Consider the following 14868-nt stretch of genomic DNA (forward strand, 5'->3'; position numbering starts at 1 on the left):
ATATTTGCATATGCAGTTATTCAAAGCAAAATAATGCAAACCATCTATGTACCAGCACAGGCTCTCCCGGGAAGGAGTTAACTGTTTTCCACTTGAGTTTGGCAGATGGGAGAGCTCAGGTGAAAAGAGCTTCAGAAGACAGCATAGTCACGGAAGGAGGCACAGTTAGTGGTGAGCTCAGATTGTCCTCTTTCTAGCTACTAAATTACCACTGAGTAACATAGTCATGGAGTATTCACTTTTGAGTGTGTGAGCCCGAGGACCTAACTTTACCTCCCTGAGCTTCTGGAGCTCACAACTTCTAACGTGCAGAACTGTAGTGGATGGTTAAAGGCTGAAAAGAGCCTGACACGGCAACTGGTTCACTGGTGGTGCCTAAATAAATCTTGTCATCATCATCAGTAGTGACAGTAACTGCCACATCTCGATCATTGATCCAAATCAACAATACTGCAATATTGACAAAGCTGCCAAATTCACCTTCATTTTACAGAAGCATAGTAGCCTAAAGTAGAAACGTTCAAAACCAAATGTAATAGTGCCACTGGGTTTTATTTTGAAATTGAGAGGAAACTATATTTTTAAAATATAGTTTATTGTCAAATTGGTTTCCATACAACACCCAGTGCTCATCCAAACAAGTGCCCTCCCCCATGCCCATCACCCCCCTTCCCCTCTCCCCCAACCCCATCAAGCCTCAGTTTGTTCTCAGTCTTTAAGAGACTCTTATGGTTTGCCTCCCTCCCTCTATGTAACTTTGGAAAATATTTCTAAATGTAATGCATTTCTTAAACTTCTGGCAAATGTTATGTAACGGTATATGGTTGCCTCTGCTCCTCGCAACAGGGCTAGCTTCCTCCCTGTGTGCAGTTACAGTCCTCTGGGCATATGCCTATCAAAGCATTCATCGCCCTGTACTACAAAGTGCCTGTCTGCTTCACTGACTCCACTCGGCTCAGCTCCCAAAGCCAGGAAATAGGACTCAATCTTCTGGACAACTCTATTCCGACTGTAGGACCTGGTTCATAATAGATGCTCAATACATGTTTATTATTAAGTGAGGAGGAGTAAGCCATATGTTATCCATGACATAGTCAACTCACAGCTAAGTTTTACAGAACCAATAAACATGGTACTATGCAGAGACAGTGCTAAGCTACATGGCTGGATATACCAAGACTAAAGAAATGAGCTCCTTCCCCTCCAGGGATTTACATACTCATAATGACGGTCAAGAAACTAACTCTCTCTCTCTCTCTCTCTCTCAAAATAAACAAACATTTTTAAAAAGTTATGTAGTTGCCTCTAAATCCCTTCCCCTTTCTCCTCTTCTACCATGGAACCACTGACTCCAGGAGTTTACTTTTCAATAGCAAAGTTAACAAAACCCGGCAGCATCGCTCCACTCTGGCTATGATGGAGTGGCTGATTCTGAGATTGATCTCCTACCGCAAAGCGCTGGAAGTCGGGACAAGATATAGGCAGCAGCTGTTTCTAGACATTGGACAACAGGCAGCAAAAGACTGGGATAAAGGTAAGAACAGAAGCAAATCAAGTCCTACAATCACACCAGCTGCCTGCCTAGAGGCACTTTCCAGACCACAGTGCAGGTAGGAAGAGCCTGAACAGGGCATAGCAGGTCACTGAGTTGAAAAGACAGAGACCAGAGCTTGAGTGAGTGGAGGCAGCTGGAATGTGTGTGGGAGACAACCATAGAGGAGAGAGCTATGCAGAAAAGGCACTTCGGGAATAAACACAGAAGTCCCTTTGAGTCTATGCTTAAAAATAAACTTTAGATGCATAGAGAGAAACTGCGGGAGGTTGGGCCAATAACTGCTGGGAATTATAGGCTAAATAATCTCTAAAGCTTTTTACAGGATTGAGAAATAGTCAAGTTCCACCCAGCTAGGGCAGAACAAACTTTGGGGGCATTAGAGCAGAGGCCACAGAAGAGTCATACTTTAGTAACAGGGATAAATTAGCCCTAGAGTAAAGGTTATTATAAACTCACCCAAATAAGCTTAAAAAAACAACCCTGAAAGAAACAAATTGCTCTTCAAGTTACACTACTGTCTGTCAAATATTTTTACTGCCTATTTAACATTCTTTAAGAAACAAAGTCTAGACACCCTTCAATGTGATAGTCACAGTATCTAGCAGCCAGGAAGCATACTAGTTACACAAAAGAGCAGGACAATGAGCTGATCATCAAGAGAAAAATCAGTTAACAAAAGTGGACTCAGCAATAAATAGAATTAGCAGACAAGGATTTAAAAACAGCAATTTAAAATGTGCCCAAGGCACATGCACTCCAATGTTCATAGCACCACTTTCAACAATAGCCAAATCATGGAAAGAGCCTAAATGTCCATCAAGTGACGAATAGATCAAGAAGATGTGGTTTATCTATACAGTGGAATACTACATGGCAATGAGAAAAAATGAAATCTGACCATATGGAGCAACGTGGAGAGAACTCGAGAGTGTTAATGCTGAGAGAAATAAGTCAGGCAGAGAAACACAGATACCATATGTTTTCACTTGCAAGTGGAACAGGGGAAACTTAACAGAGGACATGGGGAAGGAGAAGGGGAAAACATAGTCTGGGGAGAAAGGGAGGCAAACCATGAGAGACTCTTGAATACTGAGAACAAACTGAGGGCTGATAGGGGTGGGGGAGAGGGGAAGAGGGGTGATGGGCATGGAGGAGGGTACTTGTTGGGATGAGCATTGGGTGTTAATATGGAAACTGACTTGACAATAAACTCTGAAAGAAAAAAATAGAGCAACAGAAAAAGAAAACAAACAACAACAAAAGAAGCAATGAGCTTGCCTTATTTTTTAAGTACATGATGTAAATAATGTATACATTCTCTTGAATTTAAACATATTTCATTTAGCGATAATTATCAAAACTAGGGATTAGAGAATAAAAGTCTAATGAATTTAAAAAAATGTGCCTAAGAATTTAAAAAGATAGCATGAATAGAATGAAGAGGTAAAAAAAAAAAAAAAAAAAGAGAACCAAATGGAACCTATAAAGATGAAAAATACAGGGTGCCTGGGTTGCTCAGGTGGTTAAGCGTCTGACCTTGGCTAAGGTCATGACCTCATGGTTTGTGATTTCGAGGGTCACACTGGGCTCTCTGCTGCCAGCACAGAGCCTGCTTCAGATCCTCTGTCCCCCCATCTCTCCGCTCCTCCCCCACCTGTGCTCTCTCTCTCTCTCTCTCTGTCTCTGTCTCAAATAAACTTTTTTTAAAAAGATGAAAAATACAAAATATGGAATGAAAGTTTTTACTAGATTAGCTTAATAGAAGAGTAAATATTGCAGAGGAAAATGGTGAAATTAAATGACAGCAATAGAAACTATCCAAAATGAAACACAGAATAAAAACAGAAAAATTGAAAAACTGAGCAGAACCTTAGTGATCTGTGAGATAATATTAAGGGGTCTAAAATACATACGGATGGAGTGCCAGAAGGAGATAGGGGGAGAAACGAAAAAAGTCATTGGTGTAATATTGCTGAAAAACACACAAATTTAATGCAAGTCATAAATCCACAGTTCCAAGAAGCTCAATAAACCATAAGCAGGGTAAACATAAAGAAAATCATAGCAAGCCTCATGATAATAAAATTGCTGAAAACCAGAGATACAGAAAGAATCTTAAAAGCAGACAGAGAAAAATGATATATTACACACAGAGAAACTAAGACAAGAATGTCCATGGACATCTCATCGGAACCTAAATAAACCAAGAGACAATGAAACATCATTTAAATGTTGAAAGAAAAGTCTATCAATTTGTAATTCTATATCCAGTGAAATGATCCATTCAAAATAAAGAAAAACTAAAGGCTTTTTTCCTTTTTTTTTAGGAAAAAGCCAGGATAATTTGTTGTTAGAAGATATGCATATTAAAAGATGTTAAAAGAAGTTCTGTAGCAGAAGGAATATAGCACTTGGAATGAAGAGCCATGAATGTCTCAGGACGGCTCTATGAAGAGCCATTACTGGAATGGTAAATTTAAAATAATTACCTTTTAGGTCTTTAACTTCCTTAAAAGATTATCAGCTATTTAATGTAGGATAGTGTGAGATAGGAAGAAATACATAATTTAGTCTCTGTCCCCCATTTCACCAATATTTGTTCTTTGACTCCAGTTCCTGATGCAGAGCTCCTGAAACCCTGTCATTCCTGAGTAGTTTCTAAGTCCCTTGAAACTTCTGGTGATAGAAACACCTTTTATTCTATTGAGGTGGCTCTTGGTAAGCTCCTGGAAGATGGCTGATCATTAGAGAGTCCAAGCTGTGACCAGAGCTTGGAACTTACAGTCCTACCCGTGATCCTCCAGAGATAGGGAAGGGGCTGGAAAATAAATTAATAATCAATCACGCCTATGTGACAAAGCCTCCATAAAAATCTCTACAGTACAGGGTTCAGGGAGCTCCTGGGTTGGTGAACATAGAAAGTATCAACAAATTTCAAAGGACTAAGGTCATACAACATATGTCTTTTGACAATAGTGAGATTAAGCTAAAAATCAATATTACGAAATAGAACTATAAAATCTCAACATGATTAGAACTTTTCTGAGAACCTCCAGATCAAAGAAGAAATAAAAGTAAATGTAAGCTGATGGGATAAGAATATGGCATAACAACATAAACTAGGATGTAGCTGAAGTAGTGATTTGAGGGAAATTTAGAGCTTTAAATGTACACACTGTGCAAAAGAAAAGTTGAGAATTAATGTCCTATGATCTATTTCAAGAAGATAGGAAAAGAACCACTGACTGAACCTAAAGAAACTACAAGAAAGAAAATAATCAAGGTAAGAATGGATCATGAGACAATAGAAATAAAATAGAAAATTAATGAAGCAAAAAATAGGTTCTTTAAAAAGACATAACATTGATGATTTCTAAGAAGAATGATTAAGAAAAAGGAGAAAGAATCCACAAATAACCAATATTGAGGATGAAAAGTCCTACAGAGTATTCAAGGAAGCTATTATACAAAAATCTTATGATAATAAACTTGAAAATTTAGATAAATTGGAAAAATTCATTGAAAAACATGACTTACCAGAACTGACATAAGAAGAAATAGAAAAGCTGAATATTTACATATCAAAGAAGCTAAATACAGTTAAAAACCACCCTACAAAGAAAGTGCTAAGTGAGATGACTTGACTTGTGCTCAAATGTTTAAAGAACAAATAACACCAGTGTTAAAAAACAAACAAACAAACAACAACAGCCCACAAACCCTCTTACAGAGAATAGAAAAAGATAGAATATTTCCCAACTTGTGTTATAAGGCTAGGATAAAATCCAAAACCTGACAAGGATGTTGCAAGAAAGGAAGACTTCAGACCAATAATTCTCATGAACGTGGCTGCGAAACTACTAAAAACAGTTAGCAAATCCAATATAGTGATACAGAAAAATACATAAAACATTATGACCGAGTTGAGTTTACTCCAAGAACACAATAATGATGTGACATTTCAAATCTCTATAACAAAGTCAATCGATGGGGCACCTGTATGTTTCAGCCAGTTAAATGTTCGACTCTTGATTTTGGTTCAGGTCATGATCTCACAGGTTCATGAGATCTAGCACCGAGCTGGGCTCTGTGCTGACAGTGCAGAGCCTTCTTGGGAGTCTCTTTCTCTCTCCCTCCACCCCCCTCACAATAAACAAACGTTAAAAAAAATGAGTCGATGTAATTCAGCACATTATTGATTAAAGTAAAACGAAAAACACTTTTGTCTCAATAGATGTAAAAAAGCATTTGATTACATTTATCCATTATTCATGATAAAAAGTCATAGTAAGCTAAAGGTAGAAGGAATGTTTTCTAATAAAAAGCACCTATCTTAAAAATCTACAGCAAATAATATAGTCAGCAATGAAATATAATCCCTCTTATTGGGGGGAAAGCCAATGACGCACATTGTTAACATTTCTAGTTAGCATTGCATAGGCAGTCCCAGGCAGAAAAATAAGGCAAGAAATTTAAATAAAAGGTATACAAACTGGAAAGGAAGACGTCAAACTGTATTTATAGACAACATGATTATTTATATAGAAAGTCCCATAAAAAAGCTCCTCAAATAATAAGTGAGTTTAGCAAGGACAATATAAAAAAGCCAACTGTGTTTCTATATATCAACAATGGCCAACTGAAAGTAAAAATTAACAAAGCCATTCCTGAAGGGATACATTTAATAAAATATATGCAGAACTACACATTGCAAACTAATAACCCTTTCTAAGAGAAATTAAGGAAAACCTAGGTACACTGAGAGAGATTCCATTTTCACAGACAGAAAGACTCAGTATTGTCAATTCTTCCCAAATTGATTTATAAATGGAAAACAATCCCAGTCAAAATTCTAGCAGGCTTACTGGGTAGAAACTGATAAGCTCATTCTAAAATTTATATGGAAACACAAAAAAACCTAGAGTGGCCAAAATAATTTTTAAGAACAAAATTGGAAGACTCCCACTACCTGTTTTCAAGGCTGACTCTGAAGCTACAGTACCCAGTAGCGCATGCTATTAGTGTAAGGCTAAACATGTGCATCACTGGACAGATTAAAGAGTACAGAGAGATACCTACACATATATAGTCAATGGTTTCTCTGTAAAGATGCCAGAATAACTCAGTGAGGGAAAGAATAGTCTTTGTAACAAGTGGTGCTGACATCTGGGTATCTATAGGCCAAAAAACTTGACTTCAAGTCACTATAAAAAATTAATTAGAATTGGATTACAGATCTAAGTCTGAAAGCTAAAAACTATAAAGCTTCCAGGAAAAAACACAGGAGGGACGCCTGGGTGGCTTAGTCGGTTAAGCGTCCGGCTTTCGCTTGGGTCATGATCTCGCGGTTCGTGGGTTCGGGCCCCGCGTCGGGCTCTGTGCTGACTGCCAGCTCAGAGCCTGGAGCCTGTTTCAGTCTGTGACTCCCTCTCTCTCTGACCCTCCCCTGCTCATGCTGTCTCTCTCTCCTAGAAATAAATAAAAATATTAAAAAAAAAAAAAAAACACAGGAGAAATTCTCAGTGACTTTAGGTTTAGCAACGATTTCTTAAATATTACTCAAATTATAAAAGAATTAATAAATGTGATTTCATCAAACTAAAAGCTTCTTTGGAAGATATTGTGATGATAATAAAAAGATAATCCATCAACTAGGAAACAATATTTGCAAATATGTATCTGATGAAGGATATATACCTAGAATTTTAGGAACTTTGGCTAAATAGAGGACTACTGCATATTCTTAGATTGGGAGACTCAATATTCTAAAGCTACCAAATATCTGTAAATGAATCGGTTAAAGACTGTATCATTTATAACTGCACCAAAAATTTGAATACTAGGGAATGTATCTAATGAAAATTGTGCAAGATCTCTACAATCACAAAACATGGGCAGAAATTGAAGAATACCTCAGGAATATATATGTCATGACCATGGCTTTGAAGACTACACACAAAGATGTTAATTCTCTCCAAATTTATCTATAGATTGAATGTGATCCCAATCAAATGTTTGGAAAATATGTTTGTGGAAAGTAATTAATTGATTCTGTAAGTCACATGGAAATACATAAGGCCAAGAATAGCCAAGACAGTCTTGAAGAAGAACAAAGTGGAGGGTCTATCCCAGACTCTGAACACTTCTTATAAAACCACTTACTGACTCAGGTGCAAGGACGAATTGGCCAGTGGAACAGGATAGAAGGGCCGGAAACAGACCTGCCTAATTTATGACAGAAGTCAAAGCAATGAAATGGGGGGGAGGGGGAGGGAAGAATGTGCTTTTTAAATAAATGCTTCTGAATCAAGAAAAACAAGAAAAAAACAATAAACCTTCACTCTATCTCATAGAATACACAAATATCTATCTGAGTTTGGTAGTACACTAAATTGTAGAGAAGAATTTTAGAAGAATAAAACTTGTAAACTGTTGTCCAAAACAAATATAATAGGAGCCACACGTGTAACTTAAAATTTTCCAATAGCCACATTAAAAAATGTGAAAAGAAACAGATGCAATTAGTCTTAATCATGTATGCTATGTAGCCCCAAATTTCAAAAATATTATTGCTTCAAAATGTGGTCAATATACAAATTACTGAGATATTTTACATTATTTCATTCATACTAAGTCTTTGGAATCTGGTACATGTTTTATACTTATAGAACATTCCTGTTCAGGTGATAAAATTTTAATGGTTAATGTAAAATGTAATTCAAAAAGCAAAAAGTTGTGTTTAATAGAATATTTTACATCAATCCAGTTTTTAAATTTAAATTTATTAACATGAAATAAAATTAAAAGTGCCGTTCCTCATTCATACTAGCCATAACTTAAGTGTGAAATAGTGGCTGCCATACTGGATGGCACAGTTCTAGAAAGTAGAACATCTTTATGACTTCAGAGTAGGGAAAGGTTTCATCAACAGGATGCAAAAACCAACCACAATAAAGGAAACTATTGATAAATTTGGTTTCATTAAAATAAATACTTCTGTTTATTAATAGACACCATTAAGAGTGAGAAAGTGAGCCTAAGAATGGAGAAGATACTCATCACACGTCTATCTGACAGAGGACTTATATCCAGAATCTATACACATTACAACTCAATAAGGAAAGGGCCGTCTACTCAATAAGTATGGGCAAAGAGGTTTGAATAGAGATTTCATACAAGAGAATATCTGAATAAGGGGCACCTGGGTGGCTCAGTCAGTTAACTGCCCAACTCTTGATTTCTGCTCAGGTCATGATCTCAGTTTGTGAGACTGAGCCCCGTGTTGGGGTCAGCAGAGAACCTGCTTGGGACTCTCTCTCTCCCTCTCTCTCTGCTTCTCCCCTGCTCACGTGCTCTCTCTCAAAATAAATAAATGAACTTATAAAGAGAGAGAGAGAGAGAGAATATCTGAATAAACATGTCAAAATTAATCCAACATCATTATCAGGTAAATGCAAATTAAAACAATGAGATCCTTTCATAAACATGGTGACAGCAAAACACAGACCAAAACTGAGACTGTCAAGTGTTGGCAAGGACGTAGGTCAAGGGTAGCTCTCATTTCCTACTGGAATGTATAAACACTGGTACAACCACTTTGGAAAGCTGCCTGACAGATTCTACTAAAGCAAACCATGTACATGTCTCCCCTACCAGGCATCAAGTCCACTCCGAGGTGTTCCCTGATAAAGCTTCTCTCTTTGAACAAACTTCAGACAAGCTCCTTGGAGCCACCTTCTTGGCTAGACCTCACCCTTTTATAGTCTATAAAAACTATAGATTCTCAACATAAATTATTTAGCCCAGCTACTTATTCCTATGTGAAAAGACTTGAACACTAACAGTTTCTAACAGTTCAAGATCACATCCCAAGGATAACCTTAGACCTTCTTACAGTACCTACCTGAGAAAACTCAAGGCTGACTGACAAAGGAATTTAGTATTTGTTCTAGTCAATGCCTGCTGATAGGGCCCTTTCTTACAGCAGCTACTAAAAAGGGCTTAAAATGAAAATCCTTCCTCAGTCCCTTTGAGATGGATATGAATCTCCTACCACTCAAGAATGTCTTTCTCAGGGCGCCTGGGTGGCTCAGTTGGTTAAGCGTCCAGCTTCGTTCAGCTCAGGTCATGATCTCACAGCTCGTGAGTTCAAGCCCCGTGTTGAGCTCTATGCTGCCAGCTCAGAGCCTGGAGCCTGTTTCAGATTCTGTATCTCCCTCTCTCTCTGACCCTCCCATGCTCACGCTGTCTCTCTCTCTCTCTCTCTCTCTCTCTCAGAAATAAATAAAACATTAAAAAAAAAAAAAAAAGAATGTCTTTCTCAAGAACCTGAAAGCCAGTCCTCTGAAAGGTAATCATCAGGAAGGATAAGACCTCCACCTCCCAATCTTTATGGGAAGATAGAATCCTAACTTCAATAATTGCTGGCTAACACACACAACTAGCCTATTCAGCATTTATGTGGACCAAACCTTTGTAATTCTTTGTAATTATTGACTTCCTTGACTCTACCGGAGCCTCTGCTCAGCCCCTCCCTGTTCCCTCAATCTCCCTTTAAAACACCCAGTCACCTCTGTAAAATTCAAAGGTGAGTTCAGCTCATTCTGGACTCTCTCTTCTGTTGCAATAGTATATTATCAGTTAAAATCTGTCCCTAACACTTTTCATTTCATCTGGCTTTATCTTTTTTTTTTTTTTTTTTATTAAAATGTTTTTATTTATTTCTAGGAGAGAGAGAGAGAGACAGCGTGAGCAGGGGAGGGTCAGAGAGAGAGAGGGAGTTACAGACTGAAACAGGCTCCAGGCTCTGAGCTGGCAGTCAGCACAGAGCCCGATGCGGGGCTCGAACCCACGAACCACGAGATCATGACCTAAGCGAAAGTCGGACGCTCAACAGAAAAAGCCACCCAGGCGCCCCTCATCTGGCTTTATCTTTGACAATAGCCTGCAGAAGTGATAGGTATAAGAATGCTTAAAGCAGCACTACTCACAGTAAAAGCAACTGAGAACACCTAAATGTCCAGCTTCAATTGTGGCATATTCACACAAGGGAATAAAAGGTAGCAATGTCAAGAATGAACCACTGCTGCCTACAACGATATCGATCCCTACCCCCCGCCAATAATGTTTAACGGAAGAAGCCAGACACAATACATACTTGTATTTTCTGTTGTTGTGGAAGCAATGAACTCAGATTCAGCACCTATGACGATACCCATTTATTGTCTCACAGTTGTATAGGTCAAAAGCGCAGGCAGGCACGGCTCAACTGGATGCTCGAACTGTTTGGTGCCTCACAAAGCTGCGATTGAGAGGTCTGCCATGCTGGGGTCTCATCTGCAGCTCAGAGTTCTCTCCCCGCTCATTCAGGTTGTTGGCAGAATTTAATTCCTGGTGTTCATAGGAGATGGGGCCCGTTTTCTCGCTGGCTGTCAGCTGGAGGTCCATCTTCACTCTAGAAGGCCCGCTGTCCATAAGGCCTCCCATAGTATGATGGTTGACTTTTTCCAGACCAGAGGATCCTACCTTTCTCACCCTGTGAGTTTCAGGAAGACCCCCTCCTTGTTAAGGGCTACCCCAATTAGGTTAGGCCTACCCCGGAAAATCTCCCTTTTGATTAACCCAAAGTCAATTGATTTAGAACTTAATGACATTTGCAAACTCTGGTAATCTAATCACAGGCGTGAGGTCCATCATATTCACATTCCCACCATAGTCAAGAAGATGAGATCTACAGGGCAGAAAGCATGGCGTGCTCTGAGAATTCTGCCCACCACAATGCTGAATGATTCAATGTTTATAAAGTCAAAAAACTGCAGAAGCAATCCAAGATGATAGAAGTCAGATGGCAAGCACTTTTGTTGGGTGTCACATGTATGTGGGAAAAAGCATAACTGAGGCTTCTGAGTGCTGGTGATTTTCTAGATCTTAATCTCAGAGGTATTTGAGCAAATGTGCACCTTGGAAAAATTCATTAGTTGTGTACTTAATGTTTGTGTACTTCAATGTATGTATTTTATTCTGCAATAAAGATTTAATTAAAAAAAGAAAAAAGAGGTTCTCAGGGTAGTTTAATTATATACAAGAATGATAATTTGCATTCAAAATTGTATAAAATCGGCACTGGGAAGTGCTTGAAATCAGTTTATGCCCCTAAGTAATGTAAAGACCCTGAGAAGTTTATGTATACTATTAATAAACCCCGAAAGTTTTGTTGAAAAGAAAAATTAAATTTCAGCCGATTTACAGAAGTGATCATAAATTTGAAGTATGTCCACTTGAATACATTTTGAAAGTTTCTCATTTTCAACTATAATATGGTTTTCTCCATCCATTGCATGGAAGCATACCAAAACAGGTTAAATGTGGAGACAGCAATGTCAATGTGTGTGTGTGTGTTTGTGTGTGTGTGTGTGACTGGTGGGCTGGGCAGGGAAACAAAGGAAATAATAAATTTCTTCATTAATAAATAAATTGAAAAACTAATAAAATGAAATTAATCTGATAGGGTAGGGAAAATCTTTACAGCCTTAGGATATTAACCTAAGAACACCTGAGAGAAAGATGAAGCTCTTCCATGAGATGGGCCCAGGCATTATTTCCAAGGCTGGTCAGCCTTAACCTAATTCCATTCTCTACCTTCTCATTCTGTTCCAACCCAAGGAACTCTTACCATTTCCTAGTGAATATTCTGTTCCAAACCAAGGAATTCTTACTTCTTCCTAGTGAAAGGGCTCTCCATGATAAATAAATCAGGAAAACACATTGACCCCTACCTATTGTCATCAGCATATACAAAAGTCATATAAATGTGGAAATAAATGAACTACAAGCCAATCTTCTGAATGAATTTGATGCAAAAATCTTAAAGAAAATACTAGCAAAGAGAACAGAGTAGTCATATTAAGAACACGTCATGCCCAAGTGGTATTTATTTTAGCAATATAAGGATGGTTCAATATCAGTGAGTCTATTACATAATTCATAGTGTTAATCAAACTATGGAGAAAATAAAACCATAAAATCATCTTGAAGGGTGCTGAGTATCATTTGATAAAATTCAACATACATTCATGATTTAAAATACTTTCAAGAAATAGGTTAGATGGCAATTTCCTTAAAGTGTTTAAAAATATCACAGTCAACCCAGAAGCAAGCATTATGCTTAAATGGGAAAACATTCTCATTAATGAGGCGCATTTTCATTAAGGTTAGGAATGTCATAAGGAAACCATTATCACTACTTTTATTCAATACTGTTCTGGAGAGTCTAGAAAACAAAGAAACTGAAGAAACAAAATAAATTAGAGGTATACATCTTGTAAACAAGGGGTAAAATTATCATTATTTACAGATGTTAGGATTGCAAATTTGGGGAGGACCCAGGAGAAGCCACTGGAAAGCTTCTACAAGCACAATGGATGGGCACAAAAGTATTTACACAGAAGTCAATAACTTTCAAATATACAAACAATAGTGGAAAGATACAGAAAAAGATCTGATTTACATTAGCAATAAAAATGAATACATTATAATAAACTTAATAAATATGCAAGAACTGTATGATGTAAAGCTTAAAATATTCTGGGGGAGGTGTCATAAAACATAAGGTTGTGAATTATTGCCAAGTTAGTTTGCAAACTTAATCCCATAAAAATACTCATAGGATCTTTTTTGCTATATAAGCAAGCTGAAGCTAAATTCATATAGACTATCAAACAAGGAAGGAGAGCCAGGAAATTTTTTGAAAGAGACAATCAATCATGGAATACTGTTCCTATCTGATAGTACATACATAAATTTAACAAGGTATAAATATATAAAATAAAATAATTAAAACAGTGTGGTACGGGTACATAGGGAAATCAATCCAAGTACAGGAATTTGATACATGACAAATACATCATTTCACATAAAATGGATTAGTCACTAAATTATTTTAGAATAGCCAGGGAGACAGCTTAAGACAAAACAAAACAAAAACAGGGCTGGATCCATACCTCACATTTTATATTAGAATAGTTTCTTCAAACAGATATTTAAATGTAAAAAAGTTAAACAAACAAACCAACACAAAAACCTAAAAGAAACTGTAAGAAAATTCTTTTCCTAAACTTGGAAGAAGGGCTTTCTGAACTATTATATAAAGGCTAGGAATCATAAAATGAAAAACTTCTCATAATGACTATATAAAAATAAAAATTTTATAGGACAAGACGCACCATAAACAAACACAAACAAGAAGCGTGAAAAAATACGTGTAACTCCTTTCAAAACAAAAGGGATAAATCTCCCTTTTAATAGAGTCCCTTCATATCATTAAGAAAAATACCAACAATGCAACAGAAACCTGGGTAGAGGAGATAATAGCTCACAGAGGAAATACAAGTGACTCTGTAACTTGAAAAGATACTCAATCACCTATCAGATTGGTAAAGATTAAAAAAAACATGGGTAGCCCAATTGTTAGTGCAGGAGTGTAAACACCACATTCACATTTTGCCTAACCGGCACCACGCTGATGGTGGATGATTTGGCAATATCGATTAAAATCCTTGAGTCACATATCCTTTGTTCCAGCATTTCTACCTCGACTACTTCCACATATGCCAGATGGCCCAAGTTCTCAGTCAATTATTACAGCACTGTTGGCAGTAGCAAAAGATCTGCAATAAACTTTCCACCACAGGGGACTGGCTACCTAAATCCACATCTATACCATGAAATCCTTTATAGCTTTTAAACAAAGGAGAAAGCTCTCTATGTGCTAATATGCAATGATCTCTAAAATAAAATTAAAAGCATAATAAAAAATGTGTACAATATGCGAACATACTACCTTAATGTAAGAAAGAAAGAAATAATGAATTTATAAATTTGCTCTTGTATGCATGCATTCTGTCTGCAAGAATGCCTAAGAGGCTGATGATAACATCTGTCATCAAGAATAAGACCAGGGTGTATCAGGGAATACTATGAAAAATTATATGCCAACAAATTGGACAACTTAGAAGAAATGGACAAATTCCTAAACACACACTCACTACCAAAATTCACACGGGAAGAAATAGAAAACCTGAACAGACCCATAACGAGTGAAGAAATTCAATCAGTGATCAAAAATCTCCCAAGAAATAAGAGCCCTGGACCTGATGGCTTCCCTGGGGAATTCTACCAGACATTTAAAACAGAATTAATCCCAATTCTTCTCAAGCTATTCCAAAAAATAGAAGTCGAAGGAAAACTCCCGGACTCATTTTATGAAGCCAGCATCACTCTGATTCCCAAGCCAGACAGAGATCCAGCAAAAAAAG

At 37.4% G+C, this 14868-nt stretch overlaps 1 protein-coding gene across 1 annotated transcript in view; it reads right to left on the reverse strand.

Moving 5' to 3' along the window:
* The window catches only part of MICALCL (MICAL C-terminal like), a 56702-nt gene that overhangs the window by 34812 nt on the left and 7022 nt on the right, over positions 1–14868 (reverse strand). Inside the window, exon 5 of the mRNA XM_039240907.1 lies at positions 307–450. Coding sequence (XP_039096838.1) covers positions 307–450 — 144 coding nt within the window. The remainder of the gene's footprint in view (positions 1–306; positions 451–14868) is intronic.

The sequence above is a fragment of the Hyaena hyaena genome, unplaced genomic scaffold (assembly GCF_003009895.1).
Source record: "Hyaena hyaena isolate Hyena2069 unplaced genomic scaffold, ASM300989v1 scaffold_183, whole genome shotgun sequence".
NCBI lineage: Eukaryota > Metazoa > Chordata > Mammalia > Carnivora > Hyaenidae > Hyaena > Hyaena hyaena.